At 32.2% G+C, this 27,369-nt stretch overlaps 4 protein-coding genes across 5 annotated transcripts; 2 read left to right on the forward strand and 2 right to left on the reverse strand.

Moving 5' to 3' along the window:
* Positions 1-228: 228 nt before the first annotated feature.
* On the forward strand, positions 229-12,568 carry LOC115880800 (exocyst complex component 1). Its single transcript, XM_030898087.1, has 10 exons — positions 229-1,034; positions 1,106-1,418; positions 1,487-1,840; positions 3,914-4,028; positions 4,088-4,257; positions 4,329-4,528; positions 6,272-6,624; positions 9,323-9,468; positions 9,525-9,647; positions 12,236-12,568. The coding sequence occupies exons 1-10, from the start codon at positions 505-507 to the stop codon at positions 12,458-12,460; spliced, it is 2,529 nt and encodes an 842-aa protein (XP_030753947.1). The 5' UTR covers positions 229-504; the 3' UTR covers positions 12,461-12,568.
* Positions 12,569-14,132: 1,564 nt separating this feature from the next.
* LOC115880802 (sorting nexin-6) lies at positions 14,133-27,294 on the reverse strand. Of its 2 annotated transcripts, XM_030898089.1 has the most exons (9): positions 27,122-27,294; positions 26,763-26,978; positions 20,716-20,837; positions 20,324-20,652; positions 20,120-20,235; positions 16,011-16,193; positions 15,896-15,913; positions 15,611-15,720; positions 14,133-14,696 (listed from the first exon to the last, which is right to left on the reverse strand). In XM_030898089.1, exons 1-9 carry the CDS (start codon positions 27,122-27,124, stop codon positions 14,603-14,605), a joined length of 1,191 nt encoding a protein of 396 aa, XP_030753949.1. In that variant the 5' UTR covers positions 27,125-27,294; the 3' UTR covers positions 14,133-14,602. The 2 variants fall into 2 exon arrangements, with proteins under 2 accessions (XP_030753949.1, XP_030753950.1); XM_030898090.1 differs by lacking the exon at positions 15,896-15,913.
* Positions 22,817-25,621, reverse strand: LOC115880801 (protein ANTAGONIST OF LIKE HETEROCHROMATIN PROTEIN 1-like). Its single transcript, XM_030898088.1, has 2 exons — positions 25,149-25,621; positions 22,817-23,776 (listed from the first exon to the last, which is right to left on the reverse strand). The coding sequence occupies exons 1-2, from the start codon at positions 25,460-25,462 to the stop codon at positions 22,861-22,863; spliced, it is 1,230 nt and encodes a 409-aa protein (XP_030753948.1). The 5' UTR covers positions 25,463-25,621; the 3' UTR covers positions 22,817-22,860.
* LOC115880803 (protein TsetseEP-like) lies at positions 23,862-25,155 on the forward strand. Its single transcript, XM_030898091.1, has 2 exons — positions 23,862-24,025; positions 24,089-25,155. Exons 1-2 carry the CDS (start codon positions 23,988-23,990, stop codon positions 24,981-24,983), a joined length of 933 nt encoding a protein of 310 aa, XP_030753951.1. The 5' UTR covers positions 23,862-23,987; the 3' UTR covers positions 24,984-25,155.
* Positions 27,295-27,369: the final 75 nt, after the last annotated feature.

Consider the following 27,369-nt stretch of genomic DNA (forward strand, 5'->3'; position numbering starts at 1 on the left):
TATACAACAAGCCTTTTGAATTAGTGTTTAGAATAATTGAGATAATAATAAATTTTAACTAGATAGCAACACAAACGAAAAAAAAAACAAAACAAACAGATGTCAATTAAAGAGGGGAAGTGACAGCGAGACCTGGAAGATGTCTGCCATCTTGCCGTCGACAAAAATTTGGATGCGCACTCGTCGAAGCTCATTCTCCCACTTCCATATCTCTGGGTTAAAAAGACATTTGACAATTTCAGCTGATGACAGAATAATTTGTTTACTAAAAATCAGAAAAAAAATATAGAATATTCTAAGAGAATATTGGATATTGGTGTATTAAAAATATTTATTCTGTGATAAAAATAATAGATGATGTAAAGAAGTTTTCTACAGACTACAGAAGAAGAAATATAAACTAAACTATTGTAATTAAATAAGATATTACCCAAAAAGTCTTTTGTATTCATATGGATAATTTATTCTAAAATGCTTATGAACCTCATTTAAGTTTATAAAAAAATGACTGCTTCGATAATACGGGAATTACAAGATATATTTAATCCAGGAGAAGAAAGATTAATTGCTTGTTGTCATGTTAGCAAATACTTGAAGAAAAAGAAAACATCTTTTTTGTGCCTTGTTAGCACCACTAATGTTCCATTTAACATTTCAATAGTTCAAATAAAACAAACGGATAAACTTCAGTTTAAGAAAAAGAGAAGTTGGTCTCTAGCAGAATTAAAATCAGTGGATGGCCATAAAGAATTGTATGATACAAAAGAATTTGATTTGTATTTTGATAAAGTTTATCATTGGGTTGCACTTAATTCTAAAGAAAGGTATGCATTTATACACAATCTTTGGAAGCAAGTTACGAAACATATATTGAAAGACCTACCAATTTTTAAAAATATACCAAAATCATGGATAACAGAGGATGCTTTGACACCAGAGAATCAGTATGTAACTTCACCTCTAGCAGCTTTGGATAATGATTTTTCAGATGATTTTCAAGCTATAACAGAAAAAGAACAAGAAGATTTAAAAAGGTAGTTCAAAGTATATGTTTTTTAAGTTTGAGTATCTAGTAGTTATCTTTTTGCTTATTAATTTGCTCTAGATTAATGGATGGATGTGAATTTGCTATAAGTAATGCTGAGGGTTTCATGGAAATATTGGCTCGAGATTTATCACTTCTTGATGGTGAAAATGTACAATGCGTTCTAGCTTCAGAAGAACAAGTAGGAACTCTTATGGAACAATTGGAAACAGCAATAAATGAAGCCGATAAACTGGAAAATCAACTTAATATTTATGATGAAATACTTATTCATGTAAGAGATACTATGAAGAAAATGAAAGATAAGAATTCTATGATTTCTGTTATAAATCAGAATAATCAAGTGCTTATGGATGAGCTGGAGAATGTTGTTGTAAGTGGAACAATTTGAGTTATACTTTTAAAATAAATAAATTAATTTGTATTTTGAAATCTTATTAGACTAAATTGGATTTACCTATAGAATACCAACAAGTTTTGGATGATGCAGATTTTCAATCTACAGAGAGCTTAGCATTTGCTGTAAAAGCAGCCAATGCCTTAAAAATTGCTATGAATTCAGATATCAATAAAGCTCTTTTACAAATGACAGCTATCCAAGAACAGAGAAAGAAATTTGAAAAATATAAAGAGAAATTCTCAAGAAGTCTAAGTAGACAATTAAATAATTTATTTATACATTATGGTAATCATAAAGGTGAATCTGACAGAAATGTTGAAGGGTTAATATTGCCACAGCATAATGGGGTGCATCGTGAATTATATCCATATACAGAGCTGATGCACTGGGTTAAGGTAAATTATCTTTTTTTTCCTTATTGAGAAAAGATTGCAATATATTTTTGAAGTTAGCTGTAATCATTTACACTAAGTAGCACATGTATTATTTTTTTATAATTGAGTCATTTATTTTGATGCTCTAAATTAAAAATATTTAGTATATTTTATAATTATTTATATTATTTACTAATTTGTACTGGGTGTTCGTGTATAATTTAGTCAATATGTATCTCTGGAATTATCATGTTTAGAAAAAGTTTTTTACTTAATGAATGTTCTAGGATTTTTGTCTGAATCCACAACAATCAAATTTTCAGAGCTGTCAAATTTTGACATATCTAAATAGCATTTCTTAAATAGTGCCCTATATCCTTCCTATATCAGATTCTTTAGCTGAAAGAGCTGAATAGACAATTTTTTTCAGACTTCAAAAGTATAAGGTTTTATTCACAATGAGTGATTTCATGAAATTGTACAGGGTGTGCCATTTTCGTGTGTTTTATGTGGTTTCTCGTTTATTAGTAGAGATACAAGATGCTACACACAGATGTGTCCTAGCTCTCTTAGTTCCTGAAATACAGGATGAATTTGAAAATGTTGCATTTTTCGACCCCCTTTGTATCTTGGTTGCGATCTTATAACCAATTGAAAAGATGAAACATGAGTCCCATAGAGTTTTTCACGTAGAACTCAGTGCTGTCATTCTTGAAATATGATCCAAACTTATGTTTTTTTTTAAATGGAATACCCAGTACCCTGTATATTCTTTTTTTTTATTTTATTTATCTTGTTATGAACTTTCTAAATATATTGTATACTCTATACTTATTTTCATAAATAAGGTAAAAATTATTATTTAACTTTTTAGCAGAGGCAACAACTTTTTAAATTAGGTAATCAAATAATTTATTCGACGTCAAATTTGGTTATTCACTACTCTACACTAGTTTCTGTGTGTAGAATTAGTGCACAAGTGCATCAGAAATATCAATAACTCTGATTGGTAGGGTGTTAGCTAACTGCACAAGTTATTTTCGGTGCAGTTTATTATAAAAAACACGAAGGAAAGCAAAATTATCTGGGTAAATTTAATAAAATAAAATAATAACACTCTTTTAAATTAGATTAATTTATGTTAAAAAGTTAAATAAACATTTTTTTTATCTTATTTATGAAAATAAGTATAGGGTATAGTATATTTTTAGAAAGCTCATAATAAAGCTCCGTTCTCAGAATGACGTTGTGACATTTCAAATTTCAAACAACCAATGGGAGCTGTACTAAATTTAAAATTGACAGCTGTTTGAATTTTTTACAAATCTCATTGGTCCTTTTGACTTGTCGCTGGCGACAGTCGATGTTCTGAGAACGGGGCTTAAGAGAAATAAAATATAAAAATAATATACACGGTGTCCCATCATTTAAAAAAAAGTTTGAATCATATTTCGAGAATGATGGCTCCCCGTGAAAAAAAAAACAGTTACGGCACTGAATTCTACGTGAAAAACCCTATGGGACTCATTTTTCATCTTTTCAATAAGTTATAGAACAACCGAGGAAGTTGAATAATGCAACACTTTCAAATTCGCCCTGTATTTCAGTATGTAAGAGGGCTAGGATAAATCTGTGCAAAACATCTTTAGTTTCATAAACCGCATCTTTGTATTTTTACCCAAAAAAAAACAAAAAACACGAAAATGGGATACCCTATACTAGGGTTGTCCACTTAATTGAATTGTGGCAATAGACAAATATTTTTAATTTTTGAGTTTGGTATATAAAAAGGAGGACTTTTTCAATATGTGAGGGAAAAGAGGACAGAGATCAAAAAGAGGACTGTCCTCTGGAATAGAGGCCGTCAATTGCACGCATGGTTCGTGGCAATTGATGGCAAATTAAACAAAAAAGCTTCTAAAACTCTCTTGAATATGTTTTTTAAAATTTTGTTTCTAGGACAAAAAAATAATTAAGTTAGTGGAGTATCAAATATTTCACGCACTGTACATATTTTATTATCTATACAAAAATTTTTGTATTTTTCTAATAGCCAAAAGTATTTCAAATTAAATTTAACATAAAATTTTATAGGTAATGGATAAAAAGATGTATGATTCATTAAAAGATGTTTACACCACATCATTGGGAAAATTATATGATAGAGACTTGAGAGGTCTTTTCAATTCGGCCAGGGACAAAATAGGAGGTACTCAACATTTTATTTTCATCTATAGTAAGCCAGTTATAAATAAAGGCATTTTGTAGCCTATACTGTGACATCACCTACAACCCTGATTGGCCTGGATAGAGAATTTTGGACTTTAGATACTAGTACAGCAGACAGACTAAAATACGAAACAGTTCTTGAACAAGTATTAACTCAGTTGGAACCTGTGTTTTTGCAGGAACAGTTATTCTGCGTTAAATTCTTTCAGGTAGTTACAGCTATTTTTCTTATTTTTGTTTTTTGTCTTTACTTTTATATTAAGTTATTAACCATTTTTAGTTAAATGTTCTAAGTCCAACATCAAAAAATACACAGACTACGCTGGACGGTATTGGGACTGATATTGAGATTGTATTACCTCAAAAGAAAGTGGAAAAGCAAATTGATGAAGATGTTAGAAATATGATGAGTAGTCTATTTGCGTGTTTGAAAACTGAATTAGATTTACTTATAGACCATATCAAGAAGCAAGATAGTTTGTAAGTTAATTTTTACTTAGTTAACTTGTTTAGTTAGTTGTAAAATCGGTAATTATTGGGAAAACTGGAAATCGTCCGATTTTCGCCAAAATTAGTATACACCCTATTTTGAGGTCGTATAGATTACGAATCTGAACTTTTTTCTGGCGGTCTCTTACCGTTTTTCAGAAAAACGAAAAATTATTTCATCGAATTTTTCTTAATTTCTCGTATTTTTAGGTTTTTTAGCACATATTTTGTTAGGTATTCAATAAACAATGAGGTTTTTGCTATTTTCTGTTACTTTTTTATCCAATTCTATGCATAATAGAGGAAAATCCGCTACAATAAATTTGTAAACAATCTGAAAATGTTGGGTTGTGTTTCTGACATTTAAAGCAACGTTGCCAATGCTAAACCGAAATTTAGCGCATTTTTTTTCAGAGGAACGGCTCCTTCCCATAACTGCTATTTTACCAACGAGATGTAACTATTTATAACTACAAAGTGACACGAAAGAGTTTTAATTGCATTGGTTACAACTTCTATGCGGAGAAGGTTAATCTTTTTTTTTGTTATGTCATCATTGACATAAATTAAGCATATTTACTAAATAGTTATTAGACTGAAATCATAAATTTGATAAATTTGTAATTTTTTTATGCCAAAAATTCAACAGAAACTGTTTTTTCCTCATTATTACAAAGAAAAATTTATTATTAATTTAAAAAAAAATAAAAAAAAGTTCCCAAATTTATCATTTCAGTCAAATAACTATCTACTCAACATGTTTATTTTATGTCAATAATGACATGTATTGATTATTTCTATTCTAAATATCTTGAAAACGGTTGCTCGATTTTTACCAAGAGACATTTTTTACGTAAAAAATCAAGGAAATGTACATTTTTTGACTCAGTAATTTTATACAGGTACAGACGAAAAGTTATTACACTTCAAAACAGTTAAAACATATGTAGGTGATGCCCCCTACAAATAAGAGTCATATTGATATCAAAATCAAACTACTCATGTCAAAAAACTCCTAGACACCAATTTTTATCCAAATATTGACGTTACTTCAAAAATTATTTGGAAAAAATCGAAATAAAAATGAAACTTCTACACCCTGTATCTCCGAAACTAAGCATATTAGGACACACATTTATACGAACTTTTTTACTTATTATTATCTGTAGAATATGCTGCCGTAGTTTCCGGAATACAGTTCGGACCATCCTGTATAGACTTAGCAACTGTTTTGCCGTTTTAATTTGCATATTGCAGTAAGTGTTGTGCAGTGGTGTTGGTAATTACTCTGCAATGTAAATATGCACAGAAAGAAGGATAACGTGGCCTGTTTACTATATTTATTTGTTCTCATTTTTTTCTTTTTGTTCCAAATATTCTCAAAATTCTCACTTTTCTCGACAATAATAATAAAAAACGTGAGAATTCAAAATAAAATTTAAAAAAGTAGCTGATTGATCTTCTAATCTATTTTCTTTGCGCTAATTAATAAATTCTCGCATTTTACAACACTAGTCACTGTCGAATTTTATAAAAAAATACACTATACTTAATATATTTCCTGTGCTCATTATGTAATATAACATTGTAAAAATAACTCAAAATAGTAGTAAAGTCTTACTAGCTAGAGATAGAACTATTTCGGCAGATTCCATCCAAATAATATCAAGAAATACAATTTACTTATGAATTAAAATGGCATGGTTTATACTATAGGTATTATTTTTTTTTTAGTTACTGCATGTATGTACTGGTTCGACTGAATCAGCATGTCATGTCGGCCCAAAGTTCATTCCTCAGCAACACTTTTGCGTCGGAATTGATAGAAGTAAAGAGATCATTGGATCAATTTATGTTGACTCAAATAGATTCCGTTAAAGATTGCCGATTGCCGAGAAAATCAAAGTTGGGTATATTGCCATATGTGTCAAATTTGGAAATTTTTGCCACCAACGCCGAATGTCTCTTAAAAAGCGATAGAGCGGCCGATTTGGAAAAATGGTACACTCGATTAGTAGACACGATCATTGAATATATTGCTGTTCATGCGGCTGATCAGAAATCACCATCGCAAGTCATTAAAATGGGTAAGTTATTGTAGTTTTTGAATTAAATTAACTTTCTTGTAACAGTGGCGTCTTGTAAAATTTGAAACTGTCCGTTCTGCTTAAATCTAGTACTAAATCGAAGTCATTTCTAAAATCAAAATTATTTAAGTCTTAAGTCTTTGACTTAAATCTTTTTATTTCAAGCCAAGTGATTTTTGTAAAGACTTAAATCAATATAACGTTATTTAAGTCGTTTTTATGACTTAAATTTATATTTTTGACTTTAATCATGAAGATCTGCAAGTTAAGCCAGTAAAATGACTTAAATCAATATAATTACTCTCAAGTCAAGACAACCAGAATTCAATTTAAGTACCTTTTTTAAATGTTAATATTAATTTTCTTGTATTACCGATTAGGCAATTTTCTTACTAATATCATAATATTAATTTATTGTAGGTATAGATGAGACTAAAATCACATAAAATAAAATGGTTAATTTTCAGAACAACTACAAAGGTTCCGGGTACTTTCGTTAGTCTTTCGGGCTACATAACGGAGTCGGATTTACCTGAAAGAAAACAGATTCACTACGCACGCGTAAAACGACAAACAATCTAAACCGGTTTCGAAAAACTAACGTTTTATTTGCTAGTGGTATTGAGCATTTTTCTATTCTGCTGCATGGCTGCAGCCTAACAGTTTAAAAAGGAATGCTGCTGTTAAAAATTTATCATAAAAATATATAAAAATCTAACTTAAGCCTTTTATAAAAAGACTTAAATCTTTTTAATGACTTATGTAAGTCTTTTATAAAAAGACTTAAATCTTTTTCTACTTCGGAATAAAGATTTAAATCACAAGTCATTTTGGAAAAGACTTAAATTTTAAGTCTTAAGTCAACTTTCAAAAAATGACTTAAAACTTAAAATCAAATGAGTTAAGTCATTAAAATGATTTAAATCAAAAAAAGACTTAAGTTTTCTTTGTTAAGGCGGAGATTGACTTGAGTTGAGCGCTGTATTGAAACACTTGTTAGGATCTTTAGTATCTTAGTCAACTTTAATAGTATTTTGAAGAGATATAAATTTTTATTTAATATTGGAATAATGTACTGGGCGTTCCATTGAAAATTAAAGAGTAATCTGCTCTTAAAAGTCGCCAATGCTCAATATTAATTTTGTAACACCTTGAATAACTTTTCGGGACAAATTTTAATTTGGTTTAACACACAATGGATATTTGAACTAAATATTAGGCTATACAAGATGAATTACAATTCAGATAGCTTTTATTGAAATTTAAAGTTTATTCTTAATTTTCAGAAAATGTTAATACACTCACCGGCACGAACAACGGGTACCTTAAAATTTTAAAGTTTTATATATTCTGTTCTAGTGGACCGATTTTGATGATTTTTTAATCAATTTGTAACTAAATTATTTGACCTTTCGGTATCTCTTTCTAAATGAAAAATGAAAGTTTTCATCTGTCAATTATACGAAGGAAAACAAAATGTTGATATTTTAGTGAAAGTATGAAACACCCTGTGGAGTACGTTAACAAAGTAAGGAATATAAAAAATATTTTATCATCTAGGTGTATCTTTTCTCGATAGTTTGTTTTTTGATTCATCTCAATAGCTGTATCTCTTTTGGAGATATTCGCTTTTGAAAATGACACTGGCATTTTTTTTCGTATTTTTTACATTAAAACCATGCCTTTGCTTTTGGTCCTAGTCAACACATCTATAAGATAGTGATTATATGTAAAGTCACTGTCTTTGAAAAATCATATTATTATTGTCTGTTGTGCAGTTACTCCAGCAGATATGGTTTTAAGTCCAAAAGTTGATTTCTATAATGATGACTTAAAGCAACAATAGTCGATACTTCAGTACTTAAAACTATCTCTAATTTGACTTTCCAATGACATTGCAAAAACAGTAAATACTATTTTATAAGTGTTTTGAGTGTTGATGAGGACCCAAAATCAATGCTAAAATTGCTATAGGTCGTTATTGTCTTATTTACAAGCGAATATCTCCAATAAAAATAAAGATATGCAGATGAATTAAAAAACAAACTATTGAGAAAATTCTTACCTAGATGATAAAATGATTGCTAAATTCCTTGCTTTGTTAACATATTCTACAGGGTGTTTCAAACTTTCACCAAAATATCAACATTTTGTTTTCCCTCGTATAATTAACAGAAGGAAACTTCATTTTTAATATAGTAGAGAAGCTAAAAGGCCAATTAATTTAGCTACAAATTGCAAAATCATCAAAATCGGCCCACTAGAACAAAATATATTAAACTTTAAAATACATCAAAATTTTAAGGTGCCCATTTTTCGTGCCGGTGAGAGTATATCAAAATCCTTAATTTTTAGCCGTAGGTATACTTCTTTAATGAAATTCACTAATTAATTAATATATAGGATGTTCCATTACAAAAAGCACAACTTTGATGCGTAACTTTTTTTGAAAATGTTTCCAATTAACCTACATATTATGCTTCCAAAATTTCATTTCAGTAAATATGTAGGTACCACCATTCTCATTGGAGTTTCCGCATCGTATCACATGCGCCACCCTTTTAACTATTGTACAGTATTTGTTAGTATTTGCACTGTATTTAAATTATTTCTCGTTGATTACGGCCTGTCAAGAGACAAATTCTGACACTGTAGATTAGAAAAGTGTAAATAATTATATTTCTTTTGCATTTTTTAGAAAACTATCATCATTTGTATTCTTTATTGTCCCAGTTAAAGATATCAGTATTAGATAGCCAACGTAAAGAAGCCAAACAAAAATACAACGATGCTTTGCAAGCCTACGTTACCTTGTACTTCGGGCGACCTCTAGAGAAATTAAATGTAAGTTATTGAAAGATATGGCTTATGTAAAGAAGTCAAGTAAAACTTTTTTCTAGACATTTTTTGACGGAGTTCAGGCTAGAGTTGCTAGCGGTGTTAAAGCTTCAGAAGTCAGTTATCAGTTGGCTTTTAGTAAACAAGAATTGAGAAAAGTTATTAATCAATATCCTGGAAGTACGGTAAGTAAACTGTCTTAAAATTTGGCTATACAGGGTATCCCAGGCTGAGCGTGCATTAGAGGTTTCTAGAAAACTGAAATATCTAGATCGAAGATTTTTTGCACATCATTGTTTTACAACGAGATCTATCAATTAAAAATATTTTCAATATGGCGGCACTTTCGGAAATACAGGAAGTTTACAACAACTTTCTTATTTTAAATGAGTGGCCCCATTTTTTATTACATACTTACTCTCTGTAAAAGTCTATTAATTAAACATTCTATATCTAACATTAACCATTTTTGAGAAAAAAAATATTGTATAGCTTAAAAGTCAAATTTAGTGATTACCACAGCCACTGTGACATAAAGAGAAGATATGTAGCTATCTATTTCAAAAATTAAATTTTTCTTAATGTTATATAATAATGGCCGCAGCTGTCATGGAATTGAGCGATTAAAAAATTATCATAAATATTTTTTTTTCAAATGGAAACTTACTTTTTTTATTTCACTAGTAAAAATATTTTTCAATTTCTTACTTTTTTACTATACCTTAAATAAATGGTTTTTAAGTTATTTAAGATTTAGTTTTAAACCGTATATTTTTCTTGATTTTATCTAGCTTCCTTTGATATTAAGTGTCAAACAATCAGACAATTTATTTCCATCTTTCCGAAAACTAATTATTTGAATCCTGAATATTATAAATACTGCCTGCTTAAGAGTTTAAAAAGTGTGTTTATAAATATATATCTCGTATTTTCGCACTTTAGTGATATCTAATAGTTGATATTATGAAAAAGGATCTGGCGCAGGAATTTACTGCAGCAGTCCAAAGACTGAGATCTACCACAGTCTTGGAAAACACACCACGATTTTCCAAGCTGAGCTATATGCTATTGAAACCTGTGTGCAACTGCTGGCAATACACCGGGAAAACAATATGCATATTTTCGGATAGTCAAGCCGCGCTGAAAGCACTTGAGGCAACGAAAAGCACGTCTATGACGATTCTTCATTGTAAGAAACTACTCAATATACTGGGAGATAGGAACAAAGTGTCGCTAATATGGATACCGGGACATGTCGGCCTAGAGGGGAATGAACGTGCTGATTCCCTCGCCAAAATTGGTGCAGGCTCGCCATTCGTGGGCCCAGAACCGACACTTAGCGTTCCTAAAAATCTCGCAAGAGACAGGCTCTGTGAATGGGTTATGGGTGCGACGTTCCGGGACTGGAATGATAGTCCCGGAATGGAACATGCCAAGAAAATCCTAGCAGAATCCTAACATAGAACAGGAGGACTCCTTAAGGCCGGTAGGAATGGAGCGCGTACGCTCACTGCAGTGTACACGGGCCACTGCCGGCTGAGATCTCACCTACAGAGGATGGGACTGGTGGAAGATGCCGAATGCCGACTCTGTATGGAAGATGACGAAACAATGAAGCACGTTATGTGTACCTGCCCCGCTGGGGGCAGGACCAGGTTTGATATGTTTGGCAAACCCATGGTAGACCTATCAGACCTAGGAGACATATCGCCCTCAGACATAACGGCCTATGTTAAAAGGCTGGGTCTTGAGGGTGAACTTTGACGCTCTTTGTATATTAGAGCTTGTAGAAACTGAGCCACAATAGGCCCTCGCGGCCGCAGTGGAGGGTCCCATGGAACCCACTCTTAGTCAATACAATACAAATAGTTGATATTATTAATAATATACTGTATTATAAAAAAAAACGGCGCAAAGTTGGCTCGGAAATGATGATCGATGACATACTGATTTTTGAACAAAGTGTCATAATATGACATGGCTAGATCCTCTGGCTAGATCTATAGTTTTGCATCACTTGACGTTTAAAGTCATAGGCTACTGGATAAAATCAAGAAAAATATATGCGTTAAATCTAAATCTTAAATAACTTAATTTTTTTTAATTTTACAGAGGATTTACGTATGTATTAAAAATGGGGGCACCCATTCAAAATAAGAAAGTTGCTGTCAACTTCCTGTATTTTCGGAAGTTCCGCCTTATTGAAAATATTTTAATCGATATATCTCGTTGTGAAACAATCATGATATAAAGAAAAAAAGTATGATATTGCGCAGGTTGGTCACTACGTTACAGGTGATAACGGCACCATTGGTTGGCAAGCTCCGCGCGCCAATTTTAAATCGTCAAACTGACGACACATAAAAAGTGTAAGTTACATAATTTTTGACATAACTTTTGAGGTTTTGTCTTAATTCTTCCCTATTTTACGTCTTTTTTTATTAGTGGCAATTGAACAATATGGATATTTTTTTGTATGGCGTATGACGTCACAGGTGATATGCGCAAACTCAACGAAATAATGTGCAATAAATCTCCGATCTAGATATTGTAGTTCTATAGAAATGTCTAATGCACGCTCAGCCTGGGTGGGTCACCCTGTATAAATGTGGTGGCTTAATAATTTCTATCCCCGTGAAATGTAAACTACCAATATTGGTATTTTTTAATATAATTGTTATTTTTTAAAATTAAAATAACACATAACAAATGTAACTGTCATGTATCTTCTAATTGGCCAGATTTTACTATGACTCGCAATTTTTAATACTAGGTTAAGCGAGGTATAGAATCGCTCTACAAAAAGGTGGAAAAACATCTATCCGAAGAAGGTAATCTTCTGCAAGTTGTTTGGAGAGCAATGCAAGAAGAATTTATCAGACAATACAAAATGTTGGAGGAATTAATTCAGCAGTGTTACCCTGGATCCATGATTACGCTGGAATTTACCATCGAAGATATTTTAAATTATTTCTCGGAAATAGCGCAGTCGCATTAAATTAAACAGAGCTGCAGTTTACTTATTATGCACATATCTGTTAAGTTTTTATAAATATTTTATCTTATTGTTCTAAAAAGTGTAACTGAAATATATAGTAACTAATAATTTAAAAAAATAGTCTTTTATTAAATAAGCCTTGCATCTCATTTGTAAACTTTTTGAAGCGGAGATATTTTCAACCTAATACAGGATGGCGCACCTCATTCGCCTCGGTTGATTATACGACAACGGAAAGATGTAGAAACAAAATATTTTATGGGTTTATGTGGGGAGGTAATGTGGACAATTTAAAATTATTTTGAAATGTACAGGGTGTTTCAGAACTAAGATCCATACCAAAGTTATATTTTTTCTTATAGAACACCCAGTATATTATTTCATTTTTGGATTCTTGGGCCCAAAAAACGGTATTTATTATAAGGGTTAAATATGTTTAAAATCTTTGTTTTTTGAGATATTTAAAGATATTTAAATTTGCATGCCACAATAGAATAGATTATTAACACCCTGTACATTACTTTTCAGAATTAATTCTTGTGCTGAGTTTAAAGGTAGAGAAATAAACTTTACAGAAAAATTTTATTCCTCCCCTGGTCCATTTTAAATATTTATTTTACATAAAAACTTCGTTAATTCAAATGCAACACTGTATTTTGTTAAATAAGTCGAAGCAGATTTAAACGCTCTTTCAAACTATATTAGGGTTTCCTATACCTATCTGGCTCAGATTTTGAATAAAAAGCGATTTTTCAATAAAATTGTAATCAAGATGGCTAGTGTTGTCGTGGCAAGTTTCTAGTGACAGTTAGTAGCTATTTTCAAGATTGAAATTAGTTTATGGACTTATTTAAATTTATACCAGAGAGTTTACTTTTATTTAATTTACTTACAATAGTTACTTATTAAACTATTGTAGGTAAATTTAAGTAAACTGTTATAAATTATAAATAATAAGGTCCATAAACTAATGTCGACTTTAAAAATAGTTACTAACAGTCACTAGAAAATTGCCATGGCGACACCACCCATCTTGATTGCAATTTTGTTTAAAAATCGCTTTTTATTCAAAATCTGAACTAGATAGGTATAGGAAACCCTAATATAGTTTGAAAGAGCATTTGAATCTGCTTCGATTTATTTAAAAAAATATAGGATGTTGCATTTGAAATAACGAAGTTTTTATGTAAAATATATCCTTAAAATACATCAGCAACTTTTGATAGCCCTGTATAAATTTAAGGAACCAATACCGTTTTCTAGTAAAGTTTATTTCTCTACCTTTAAACTCAGCATAAGAATTAATTCTGAAAAGTAATGTACAGGGTGTTAATAGTCTATTCTATTGTAGCATACAAATTTAAATATCTTAAAAACAAAAGATTTTAAACATATTTAACCCTATTATAATAATTGCCTTTTTTGGACCCAAGAATCCAAAAATGAAATAAAATACCAGATGTTCCATAAGAAAAAATATAACTTTGGTATGGATCTTAGTACTGAAACACCCTGTATATTTCAAAATAATTTTAAATTGTGCACATTGTCTCCCCACATATACCCATAAAATATTTTGTTTCTATATCTTTCCGTTTTCGTATAATCAACCGAGGCGAACGAGGTGCGCCACCCTGTATAAGAAATGTAGTTTATAATAACAAGTCACAAATCTAGAAAATCATTATATTAAATGTAAACAACATACAATATATACCGTACATATATTTCTGATACAAATCTAGAAACATTTAACCTTCATCCAGTTGTTTTTTTTCAACTTTTATATTTTATCGTGTATTAACAATAAACAAAAAAAACCTAGAGTATGTAATAATAATTTATATGGGATGAAGTTTAAACTAATCCTTTAATTAAATGAATAGAGTTTAATCTTATAACACTTTTTTTTTGAAAAATAGATATTTTCTATACAAAAATAATGTAATAAGAAATAATTATAGAATACAAAATTACTAGAATAATTAAATATATGCATATTATTTTAATAGATAATATAATTATATTAAACCTAATCAACATAGGAATGTTTATAATGTAAAAAATAAATTTCAAAAAAGTAATATAACAAAATATGCTAATTTAACAAATAAATCGTATATAAAAATGGTGGTATCACATTTAGAGTAGTTCTTTTAAGCCTTGTATGGACTTCTTCAGCAAATCTTGTTGAGTACGGGCGTGCTTTATCTCCAATTCCGCCAATTCTATTAAACTAAAACAAAAAGGTTTACGTTAAAATAAAACAAATATTGGATAAGAATTGGAATATGTAATTTTAGAAAGTGTAAAAATTTGTGACAGAAATCTGTCATTTTAATTCAATTTGAATTGTTTAAGATTTACTAGTCTGCTCAACAAAAGTGGTTGCTTTCTCGATCACTATTAGGATATCGTCTATCGAAAACATATTTTCTCTTGCTGAATAGACTATACATGTTGAAATAAAATGTTCCTAAGATTCTTAAACGATGTACTTAAACAGCCGTTAAACGGTAGCCTACTAAAATGCCGTTAATAGATATTATGACGTCGTTGATGTCGGCAGAAAGTAATGCCTAGCGATAGGCATTTTGCAAGAGCACCTGTGGTTCCGTGACTGAGGCTATTGCTTCGTGAGCGGAAGGTCCGTGGTTCAATTCTCACGCCGGACCAAGACTATTTTATATTTTTTTTTTGCTTATAGCTGTGCTTATAGTGTGATCTTATTGTATTGGTTTCACTCTTTTTGATTGGATTGGTTTAGTTATTTGGCGGGTTGGTTAGCGTGGTTATTTGGAGGGTGTTAATTCATTGGTTAGTTCGTTATTTGGTGGGGTAGGTTGGTTTTTATTAATTTATATTTGTTTTTATATTTTTTTACAAGTGTCAAGGTTAGTTGCGTTGGTTAAGTTGGTTATTTGGTGGGGTGGACAGCGTTGGTTAGTCCTTATAAAATTCCTATATTTCATAAAACCGTCAAGTGCGTCTCATCAACGACGTCATATATCCATTCTTAAATGCAAGAATAAAAACAACGTGCTGTTCCATTCAATTTAAGTTACTGCTTCTGAACGATATGAACATTGTTTAAGTGTACGCATTTTTTAAAATTGTTAATATCTAATTTAAAATATTTAAATATATTACCTTTTCCTAAAGGCGTGTAACCTTCTTGTTTTGAAATCTAGAAGTTCTTCCTTGGCTTGAGCAGAGATGGCTTCAAATTGTTCACAGGCTACTGATTGAGCCATTTCAGCCTAGAACAGGTGTGTAAACTTAATTATTAAAATTAATTCAAACAATTATTATTGGAAAGTGTCTATTAAAGAAATACCAAAGTATTTAGAAGTCATAGGAGATTTTTTATTATTATATCACAACTCTTTCTTATGAAATCATTTTATGGTAGGAACTATAAACGTTTATTATTACCTCTTGAACTTCTGGAGCCTTTAGGAAGCAATAATAAAAAAAAACATTAATCATATTAAATAAAAAATATATATAAAAATAAAGTATTGCGTATAACTGACAAGAATGTACTTACCGCATGTATGTCTTTATTTTTATGCCTAGCTTTTTCTAAGGTCCTGTTAGCGTTCTCGTAGGTGGCTAAACACTTTAGCCTCCTAACCAATAATGCTTTGGCAGCCTGGCTGTCCCTCATATAGTAACGTAAAGTATCAGCCAACTTTAAATCTTGATCGCTAGCAACTCGGCTTTCTACTTTCTAAAAGATTTATTTCATTTACACATATAGAAATTTATGTAGACACTATCCTAATCTTGGTTTCAAATTGTATTATGTCGTTAATAGCTACTAAGTCATGTGTGTGTCAAAAAGTTCCCAACAAAGGAAATACATTTTATTGAGTAATTTAAAAAGTTTATGGAAAATTTATTCAACATGTCCAATAACAAAGGAAATAATTTTGCTATGTCATGTCTGAACTATCATGACAGCGATATATAAAGTATCTCCTTAAATGTGTAAAAAATGGGGTTAGAAGACAATATATTGGTAAATTTCGAAGATATAAGTTGTTTGGAATGCGTTAATAAGGGGGTTTGTCAGGTATTTCTTTTCTACAACCCATGCGCAACAAGTTTCTTAGCTTAAAAATTGATATTTTAAATTTATTATAATTATGTATGGGCGTATGGGACAATAAAGGTGAAATATTGTGCAGTATAACTTCAGTAGTCCGGGCAGATATTGTTCAGGAGTACGCCCGGATTATCGAGGTGTCCGAATTACTGGAACCACTTAAATTTATTTCTTTAGAAAATGAAGTTGTCAAAATACCCTTTAACAAATAATTTGTTTGTGTCAAATACTGCAAATTTTGGAATCATAATTTGCTCCGCAATTTGACGAGTTTTTTTCCCATATCATGATAATCTAATATTTTATTTTTTTCGGCGAGTGGAAGAGTCATATTTGCTCGTTTGATTAAAGCCTTTGATTGGAGCCATTACATTTTCACGCTCAATAATTAAATGCAGGAATAAAGACTCAGTTCATAAACGAGATATAATCGTTTTTGCTTCTCCAGATTGGAAAATTCTGATATTTCGCGTATGAATTTTTTTGCGCTCGGATTTCAGGAACAAAAATGTTCAAACATGCTCAATTATAGCACTATCCGGATTACTGGAGTACCCGGACTAACGACTCTCCGGACTATTGAATTTAAACTGTATCTTGAATTCATCTTAATAGAAGAATTTTGTGTTATTATAGGCTTGGTGCATTTCAGTTGATTTTAAAAATTCCGACCGCAGCGCTCGGTACGGCAGGAATCAGAAGTTATCGAAGTTTCTCTGTTTTTCACGTAGTTCCGATGTTGATCGTATTGAATTATTAAAATCGTGGCTTGGTCATAATATTTAAGTATTTCATTTTTTAATAGTGCAGTTATTGAAACTATAAAACACTCAGGTGCGAGGTTTGTATGATGTAACGCTGTTTCGGGTAGTAAAAATTAAGTGAAAAAGAACCTGACCTGGAGGGTCGCTCTGTGTTGTGACAATTTCAAATATTAATAAAATGTCGAAAAAATGTAAACACAAAGTAGAGCAAAATTACTTGGTTGTTGGTTGGGTGCAATAATATTCAATTTTCGCCAACTCAACCCCCCCTTTCCCGGATATACAACTCTCCTGAAGCAACATTTTATGCTTCACAACTCACACCGATTAGATCAAAAGCAATAATGGATTCAAGCAGCTCGACGAAACAAGCGAGTAAGCAAAGTGTCCATTACATAATCAAAAAATTAAATTTTTATACCGGGTGCGTCTCAAAAGTGGCTCACCCCTATAACTTTTTTATGTTTTCAGATAAAAAAACGAGATTTAGTGTGTTAGTATATGTCATACATTAGGATTTATTGATGTATTCAATTGTTTTTAGTCACTTCCTGTTTCACCGGAAATGACTACAACTTTGGATTTTTAAATGGCACCCTCGGTATTTGTTTACTTTATTCGATAGAACATGACATTCTGAATAGAATGACATATCATATGTCAACTTTTGACATTCTCTTAATAAAAAATTGTATTTTAAAATTCAATCTAGAGTGCTATGGCTACGTTAAAAACACTAATTCTTAATCAAGGAGCCTTGGAAAAATAGTTTTGATTGTCTATGATGTTTTTAGTGTCTTGTCCTGGCCAGTTGGAAAATGCTTAAATCGTATTTTAATTATATCTCAATTTTTTCAAATAGAACGAGGGTGGCTCATTAGCATATTTGGAAAAAGCATTTTTTACGAATAATTTGATACCACACACTTGGTATTTCGAGTCAAATTTTCGTTATGAACCGCAAGTTATAATTTCAAATACATCATATGCAAAAATGTCAAAAGTTGACATATGATATGTCATTCTATTCAGAGTTTTATTTTCTATCGAATAAAGTAAAAAAATACCGAATGTGTCATTTAAAAATCAAAAGTTGTAGTCATTTCCGGTGAAACAGGAAATGACCGAAAACAATTGAATACGCCAATCTATCTTAATTTATGTCATATGCTAACATACCAAATCTCGTTTTTTTAACTGAAAAAATAAAACAGTTATAGGGGTGAGCCACTTTTGAGATGCACCCGGTATATTATGAAAGTAAAAAGTAAAGATTTCAGTTAACGTCTCCTTTTTGCTGCCAGGGCTAATCTGGACGGGGCCTATTTTGTTTACGCGGAATCCGAACCGCGGTCCTCGGCCACATCATGGTCAATGGCCTACCGACTTGGTCAACTCTTACTCACAAGATATCCGATCTCATCCGGCCTCGAACCGGCGTGAATGAGCAGTGTGTGTCAATAGATTTTACACTTTTCCCTTTATTGGACAACAGCACGATACAGAGTTTCGAACCGGTCACCCGTCCATCCACTAGTATCGCCTTACGTCGCTTAACTTCGGTGTTCTAATGGGAACCGGTGTTTCGACGTAGCTGGAGCCGTTGCCCGGTATATTATGAGGATAAATTATAATCTGCCATATTAATGATATACTGTTTTTAATCAACTAGTGATTAAATGTTTTATGAACATCTTCTAAAATTATAATTATGTACCTTTAAAAATTTCGTTATAGCCGAAAGAGCCCCAATTATGACCCCACTAGCAAAATCGGTATACTTGTTTTAATCAAGTAGTATTTAAATGTTTTATGAACATCTTGTAAAATTATAAAGGTACAAAATCTTTAAAAAACTCGTTATAACCGAAATGGCCCCAGCACCAGTTGTCCCCGTTAGTAAAATCGGACTACTGTAATTGAACTCATCTAAAAAGTTTTATATTAGCTTGAATAATAAAGTATAGTAAAAGTTAGACCTTCAACATATTTACTTTATTATTTTTATTTTTAGAATTTTCACAAATTATACTTCCTAACACTTTTAGAATAATTATATAATAAATGTTTCGTATACTCGCTATTTAAACCCGTGTATTTGTCGATGCCGGTTGTTTACGATATTCTCCGATGGTGGCAGCACCGGAGAATACACCAAGCCTATAGCGACAAAAAAATGAATATTGATGTGGTATAAATAATAGCTTACTAAAATACCGTTAATAGGTATGACGTCGTTGATGTGACGCACTTGACGGCTTTATGAAATATAGAAATTTTATAAGGACTAACCAACGCTATCCACCCCACCAAATAACCAACTTAACCAACGCAACTAACCTCGACACTGATAAAAAATATAAAAAACAAATATAAATTAGTAAAAATCAACCAACCCCGCCAAATAACCAACTAACCAATGAATTAACACCCTCCAAATAACCACGCTAACCAACCCGCCAAATAACTAAACCAATCCAACTAAAAAGAGTGAAACCAATGCAATAAGATCACGCTATAAGCAAAAAAAATATAAAAAAGTCTTGGTCGGCGTGAGATTTGAACACGGACCATTCGCTTACGAAGCGATAGCCTCAGCCACTGACACACAGGTGCTCTTGCAGAAAGCTTAAGGCTAGGCATTACTTTCCGCCGACATGAACGACGTCACAATATCTATTAACGGCATTTTAGTAGGCTACCGTTTAACGGCTGTTTAGGTACATCGTAAAATAATATCTATTAGGGTTAAGTGGTATGTGTGAAACAAGTAACATTTCTCACCCTAGCTTTTTCATATGTATCTGCAACCCTGGCTAAGAATTTATCTAAGTGTCCATTATCACTATTTGCAAGTTGCAGCAATCCTGAAGAGATCTTAATATAACTATCAGCTAATTCTGAAAAATATAGCAAAAGATCAGATTAAACAGAACTATAGAAATAAACATGTAACTATAAATAATAAAATGTAAAAGAAAAAATAACCTTTATGTTTTTCTGTCATTCTATCTGCTCTAGTAGTCGCCTCTTTTAGTTGACTATGATATTCAGTTAACGAGTTCATTTGTTGTTCAAAAAAATCGTTAACATCCCTAACCGTGGCATTTAAGTAATACTGATCAGTAGTATTTCCAAGAGATTTCACCAATCCTCCTAACTGTTGTAATTTTCCTTTTGGACGGGCGCAAAGATCCTGATCGTATTCGAGGAAAACTTGAAGATGGGAATCTTCCCGAAATATCGAGTGACTAGCTAAACGGGTAAGAAATACTTCGTGCATGGCCACAGTTTTTTTGAAAGTGGCCAAGTATTCACTGAAATTAATAATACGAAACCATTACAATAACTTATTGATTTACTATCAGAAATTCACTAACGCCTCTAATTCCTGCTTCATTTTTGTGAATTCTTCTTTGGTCATAGTGCCCTCACCCTCTCCTAAACGTTGTAGTTTTTCTCTTGAAGCATCAAAGTTTGGTCTTGGAGGTGGTGGAGGGATCTATAATATATTTTTTAAAACTTAACTGCCAGTTTTAGAACTAATATTCCCAAAAAAAGTTTCAGAAAAACATTCACTAATACAAGCTGACCTAGTGTTACAAAAAAGCTGCATATCAAGTTTCGTAATTGAAATCACTCAACAATTTTCAAAAAAATTGCAATAAACACAGGGTGGTATATTTTACACTAAAGTTTTAGTTTTTTAAATGAAATGCTGTATAATTTTTCGCTTAGATGACTTGACATAAAATTTCAGTTACAAAAATTCCATGTCAAAATCTAAATTGGGTGTTTTGGAAATTTGACCAAATTTTCATGACATTTAAAAATTTCCCAAAATTATAAAATAGCGAATTCTTTATTTTATTTGTCTATATTTTACAACAACGCCCTTTTCAAAACGAATTATACTAAAATATGCTATATTGCCATTGTATCCTTGTTTATATATTCTTATACAAGGATTCTACCGTATGATCGAAAAAAAACCGGCGTCCAGTTGACATAGAATTTTACATATAAAATGACAGCGACCTTCATTTCATAGTCATCGCTGTGCAAGATTACTACAGGTTGCCTTGTAACTTTTGGACCAATAGGAGCGAAGCGGCAACTACGTCGTCACAGATATGCTACAAAACGTATAAAATCATAAAGGAATAAAAAGTATAATGCAACGGACAAAGAACAAGAAAACAAACATCAAACAACTGAAATCTATGAACGTCATACACAATTAATATCGATTCGGAAATGCATTGTTGGACTATAGGCAGTTTTTATCCCTTTATCTATGATCGGCCGCATCCCTGTGACGTAGTTGATAACGTTTTCGATAATTGCTGTCCTCCATTCTCCATTCGCGAACTTCGAGTTCCGGGCTTTACGCCCTGGGGCTACACGAGAACGGTTCTGAAAGGAGCTGTGCGCGATAGCCTCGTGCCGCCATATGGCGCGGAGCAGTTCTGGAACTTTATGACTCAATTGAATGGAGTGAGCGTATCGCGTTCTTGAACAGTTCAGAGCTGCTCAACTGCGTGAAAGGAGGACGCAAATGGCGGATCAAGACAACCTTATCTTTTAATAACCTTGATCGCTGTGACATATAAGGTGACTTTTACTAGTACATATTTTTCGCCACTGTGTCAAATGCAGCCTCTAGTATTTTATTTTACTATTATTTATTTTTTACATAAATTCATTTAGTTTTTATACAACTTTATATCAATTTTTATATTGATAATTTTAAAATAAAAAAATCAAAATATAAATTTGTTCATACTGTCAAGATCAAGGTGTATTACTGGTTGCATAACTGTATTACTGTTACATAACCGCAACGTGCATTGAGGAACCTGGCGAATGTAAAAGAAAATTACAGAATTCTTTAGAAAATTCCAGAAACCATCGCCAAGGGGTATATAAGGCCCGCGCTTTGACAGTTGGACCAGTCTGAAGATAGTCTGAAGTTTGAATATACCGCGCTTTAAATAGTGAAATACCGTTAGAGTAAAGGTACGGTTCCTTCCACGCGGCCCTCGCAAGCGGCTGTCGCACTGCGTCAGCCGCATCACACTCCTAACATGCTTTTAAACGTACCCGATTCCTTCCGAGCGGCCGTCGTGCGCGTCAGCCGCGAGCGACTACGACGGCTGCGACTGTACTGCTCGAGAAGCAGTATAGCCGCAGCCGCGAGAGCGTTTGGGTTGTTTTGTGTGACATTTTTGGTTTGATTTTTTATTTAGTAAATATTCAATTGGCATTTCTTGAATTAGAAAACTATCTAAACACATGTCGAAAGTGCTTTTTACTGTTACCGAAGATGAACTATTAGTTGAATTAGTGGCAAAACATCCCGCATTATTCAATTTGGCCCACAGCTTGTATAAAGATCAGGTTGTCAAAGAAAATGCCTGGAAGGAAATAGCTGAAGCATTAAGCAGATCAGGTAAGATATTAGGTAAATGATGTTAAGTCTAGAATTCAAAAATATGTGTATTGTATTATAAAGTAAAACAACATTAGTTTCTATCTGTTCTTCTGATCGATCCAATTTGCCATGGTATGCTACCCTGACCACTGTTGAAATATTCCATAAACAGATCTCTTATGTAAAATCCATCTCCATCTGCAAAACCACCACCCCTAGCAAATGGAACGAAATTTCTGGGTGGTGGCAGCTCCTGGTCAATTTCATAAAACGGTTTATTGGAACCTTCAAGGAATGCATCGCGAAGAAGGTTATGTGAACAACATGCCACTATAATTAAATCGTCAACTGTTGATGGATTCAAATTAATCATTGTATAAAAAACTCGAAAAATTTGACTTAGCAATCCAAAGGCATTTTCCGAGACACGTCGGGCCCTAGAAAGCCGGTAATTAAAAATTGCTTTGCGATCGTCAGCGCTGGCTACTCGTCGAGGGAACGGTTTCATCATATGTGTACTTAATCTGAAGGCTTCATCGCCCACCAAGACACATGGAAGAACCTGATCAGTATTTGGTAGCTTGTTTGGAGGTGGAAAAATGGAACCATCCCTAACTTGTTGGCCAATTTTTGATTTATCGAAGATGCCACTGTCTCCTTCTTTTCCATATGAACCAACATCAATAAAAATAAATTTATAATTGGCGTCGACAACAGCAAGCAAGACAATGGAAAAAAAGTCTTTATAATTATGAAATAAAGATCCACTGTGTGAAGGACATCGAATTCGTATGTGCTTACCGTCGACAGCTCCTAGGCAATTAGGAAAATTCCATTTTTGACAAAATTCCTTAGCTTTTTGTTTTTTTTCATATAATGATGGCGGAATGTATAATGAAATAAGGTGTCTTCTTAATGATGATAATGTCTTTTTTATGATTCTGCTACTATGGGAGACTCGAAACGTGAAAGCTAAGGAACGTAATGCCTCACCAGTTGCCAAAAACCTAAAAAATATATTTATTATGAAAAAAATATCAATAACAAAATTTTAATTATAATATTATTTTATTATTATTATTATATTATTTTACAATTTTAGTGGACGACTGCAAAAAACGTTGGAAAAATATTAAGGATACCTACAATAGAAGAAAAAAAAAGAAAAGCACAAGTTCTGCTGCATTGCCCAAACAGACGAAATGGGCTTTAGCAGACATGTTGTCCTTCCTGGACCAAACCGAGCACAAACGCCCGTGAGTTCTTGTTCAAAAAGTACTCTAAATATAATATACAATTGTTATTTTTTTTCTTGGTAGAAGTACATCTCTCGGAACTGATCAACACGAAGAGAATGACATGATGAGTGAGGAAGACACGCAAAATGATACTGAGTCAGGGGAAGTGTCTCAAGAATCATCTAGTCCAAGTAGTTCTGCCTCTGTCCTGACAGACATTAACCCGGCTCGAAATACGGTAGCGGGTGCAATAAAAAAACAGTTTTCCAAATCAAGTCGCGACAGAAAAGAGAAGATAAATGACGACATTATCGCTGCAATAAAAGAAAGAAGTGCTGAAAGAAATGAAATATTTAAAAAAATTGGTCCAAGCAAACCAGATTCTCTGGATTTGTTTTTCCAGAGTATTGCAGCTTCAGTAAAGGCATTGAGACCTGAGTTAATCAATGAAGCGAAATTGAGAACAATGCACCTGGTATTCGAACTAGAACAGAGAAATGCTGGTGAACCTCAGCCATCCCCAGCACCTCGTTACGAACCTCAGCCATACTCAGGACATCGTCATGAACGTCAGCCATCCCCAGCACCTCGTCACGAAACTCAGCCATCCCCAGCACCTCGTTGTGAACCTCAGCCATATTCAGGATCTCGTCTTGAACGTCAGCCATACTCCGGACCTAGTCATGAGCCTCAGCCATACTCACGACCTCGTCATGAACCTCAGCCATCCCCAGCACCTCGTCATGAAACTCAGCCACACTCAGGACCTCGTCATGATGAACCTCAACCATACTCAGCACCTCGTCATAAATCTCAACCATACTCAGATTCTCATCCTGGATCAAGTCAGCAACAAAATGCTTTTGAACTTACACCAGGCCCAGCAACCCCTTGTGCAACGAGTTCAGGCAATTTAAGTACGACTTACAATTCGCCGTCATCAGAAGATTACTTATTAGATCTAGATAACTTTTAACCAAATAACTATATTTTATTACTTTGTTGAGTATATTTACTCATTACTTTTTTGAAACTTGTGTTTATTTTGTTCTTATTTAGTTTTTTCTTTGAGTTTAATAATAATAAATATTTCATTGACATGTTAGGCATTTTATTTAAACTTACTGACTTAATGACTTACCTTAATGTAATGGCTAATTGTTCCTCTGGGGTTATGGGATACTGAACTCTGTTGTATGGCTCGGTTTTTATATCTTCTTTTATTAAGTCGATAAGAAAATTAAATTGTGATTTATTGAACCTGAAATATTCTCTAAATTTTACATCATCCTGTTGCAGATGCCGATTTATCAATGTAGTATAACATCTTTCATCCCGTCTTTGTTTAAATATTGGATTTACAGGGGCAATTCCATTTTTTAGATTAGCTAATTGTAATAATATTTCTTCATCCTCCTCTTCTTCTAGTAATAAGTACATTGTGAGATGATCCATCACGACTTTCACCAAAGATAGTTGTCTTTATACTGAAAGTCAAGTCGCGAGCTTGAATCGCGACGCGATACGAAGCTAAGAAACCACTCGATTCAACGGTTGCCGCATGCGACGGCCGCGTGGAAGGAACCATACCTTAATAGTAGTTGCATAAATTGTGTTGTAAATAGTATAAGTTGTGTGTACAGAGTGAGACAAATAAATTCGTTAAGTATTTTATCGTGAGTTTAAATAGTGGACCCACGGAATCCGTAACAATACATTTTAAAAACTCTCTACTTCAAAAAATACTGATTCTGAGTATGGAAGTACTCAGAATCAGTAATTAGTAATCACCAAACTAGTTTTGTGCAATTCAAAATGCACAATAATAGTTTTGACTATTTTGTAATGCGTAATACCCGTTTAAATGTACAAATTCGGGTTTGGGAAATATCTTTTGCTCAAAACCAGTTCTGTGAATTTTTTTCGGGCATTACCCGAATTCAAGTATTGTGCATAACACATATTATACTAAGCTATTTAGGCTAATTATTTTTGAAAAAGACACTATCATAATGTAATTATTAATAAATAACTTGCTGTTTCTGTTTGTTAATTTCGAAAGGACTTCAAATGTACAGAAAAGTTAGTTTTAAAATGTTTATAAAATGTGATTTCTTTGTGTTTTTTTCCTGGGAATGTATTATGATCAATATTATTATAGTTTTTCTGAAGTAGAAATTATATAGCAATTCCGCTAAAAGATAAACTACACAGCATTCTAAACTATAACTACCGACATAATATATGAATCTTACTTAATTTTTTTTAAATGTGTGCTATTATTGTCAACATATTTTACAAAAAAGAATGTATTGAGTTAAAATCTAAAATAGAAAAGTAACATGGAGCTTTTTCAGAATGCTAGGTTACCCTGGATATAGAAATGAATAACGTTATTACAAATATGATTTGATTTTAATGTACACAGTCCTAAGAATTACTTAAAAATATGTTTTAAGTAAACTACTGGACAATTTTATATATTTTTGCATTTTTAGCAGATTAACATTAAATCATGTACTTATTAAGTCTGTGATTAGATAAACACATTTTTCTTAGAAGAAAAAAAACTATCTTGCTAGACAAAATTGGGGACCATTTGACATTATGGACAGTGGATTTTTAAGAAAAAAATTGTCCTCATAAATGCTGATTTTAATAAGTAATATCAACTGTACCACAATTGGTGTTTTAAATAAAATAAAATGCGTTATTTGCACTGCTGTAGCAATTTAGAAAAAATATAAATTCTTACTATGTATCCAGCATATTTTGGCTCTTCCTCATATCTGTCATGCAACCAAATGAATTCTTCATGTTGTCTGACAACTAAAAACTCAGACTTCTGAAATACTTTCATTGTGGTCCTAGTATGGACTGTGAATTTTACTTTATCTTTCTCGCTGAGAGCATCAGAAATATCCACAACTAATGTATTGTCTGTTAATGGTACTGTTTTAGCTTCATCTGCCTATAAATAGAAAATAAAATACATGTAATATTTTCTGGGTAAATAATTATAGATATAAAAACAAAAACTAAACAAAGTTTATCATTTTACGCCCCTTTTATAAAAACAAATAAACTCATAGTAAGAATGAGTGAAGTACTTACCATTCTGAATCAATATCAATTAATTACGTTCACTTATCATTAACCAAAAATTCAATTCTAAAATGTTCTCATAGACTTTTTTAATTATTTTGTCTTAATTGTTTGCCATGTTAAAAATATAACTCAAACTAGCAATTCTTGCAAATCTTGCAGTAAAATCTGTCAAAACGATTCTTATTTTTTCTCAACGTCATTATTTTCACCAAAAATAGAATATATGAATATGTCGAGCAGACATGTAGAGTATG

The sequence above is a fragment of the Sitophilus oryzae genome, unplaced genomic scaffold, assembly GCF_002938485.1.
Source record: "Sitophilus oryzae breed Bouriz unplaced genomic scaffold, Soryzae_2.0 scaffold_165_pilon_pilon, whole genome shotgun sequence".
Taxonomy (NCBI): domain Eukaryota; kingdom Metazoa; phylum Arthropoda; class Insecta; order Coleoptera; family Curculionidae; genus Sitophilus; species Sitophilus oryzae.

Bases quoted from the DNA above. Each gene is read 5' to 3' on its own strand.
- LOC115880800 (XM_030898087.1), top strand. From the start codon at position 505: ATGACTGCTTCGATAATACGGGAATTACAAGATATATTTAATCCAGGA. The intron at 1,419-1,486 runs GTAAGTGGAACA...AAATCTTATTAG, and splicing joins ATGAGCTGGAGAATGTTGTT to ACTAAATTGGATTTACCTAT. The intron at 9,469-9,524 runs GTAAGTTATTGA...ACTTTTTTCTAG, and splicing joins GACCTCTAGAGAAATTAAAT to ACATTTTTTGACGGAGTTCA.
- LOC115880803 (XM_030898091.1), top strand. From the start codon at position 23,988: ATGTTGTCCTTCCTGGACCAAACCGAGCACAAACGCCC. The intron at 24,026-24,088 runs GTGAGTTCTTGT...TTTTCTTGGTAG, and splicing joins CAAACCGAGCACAAACGCCC to AAGTACATCTCTCGGAACTG.
- LOC115880801 (XM_030898088.1), bottom strand. From the start codon at position 25,462: ATGGATCATCTCACAATGTACTTATTACTAGAAGAAGAGGAGGATGAA. The intron at 23,777-25,148 runs GTAAGTCATTAA...TATATTTTTTAG, and splicing joins CAATTAGCCATTACATTAAG to GTTTTTGGCAACTGGTGAGG.
- LOC115880802 (XM_030898089.1), bottom strand. The intron at 20,653-20,715 runs GTTAGTGAATTT...TATTAATTTCAG, and splicing joins ATGAAGCAGGAATTAGAGGC to TGAATACTTGGCCACTTTCA. The intron at 16,194-20,119 runs GTGAGAAATGTT...TAAATCTTTTAG, and splicing joins ATACATATGAAAAAGCTAGG to AAAGTAGAAAGCCGAGTTGC.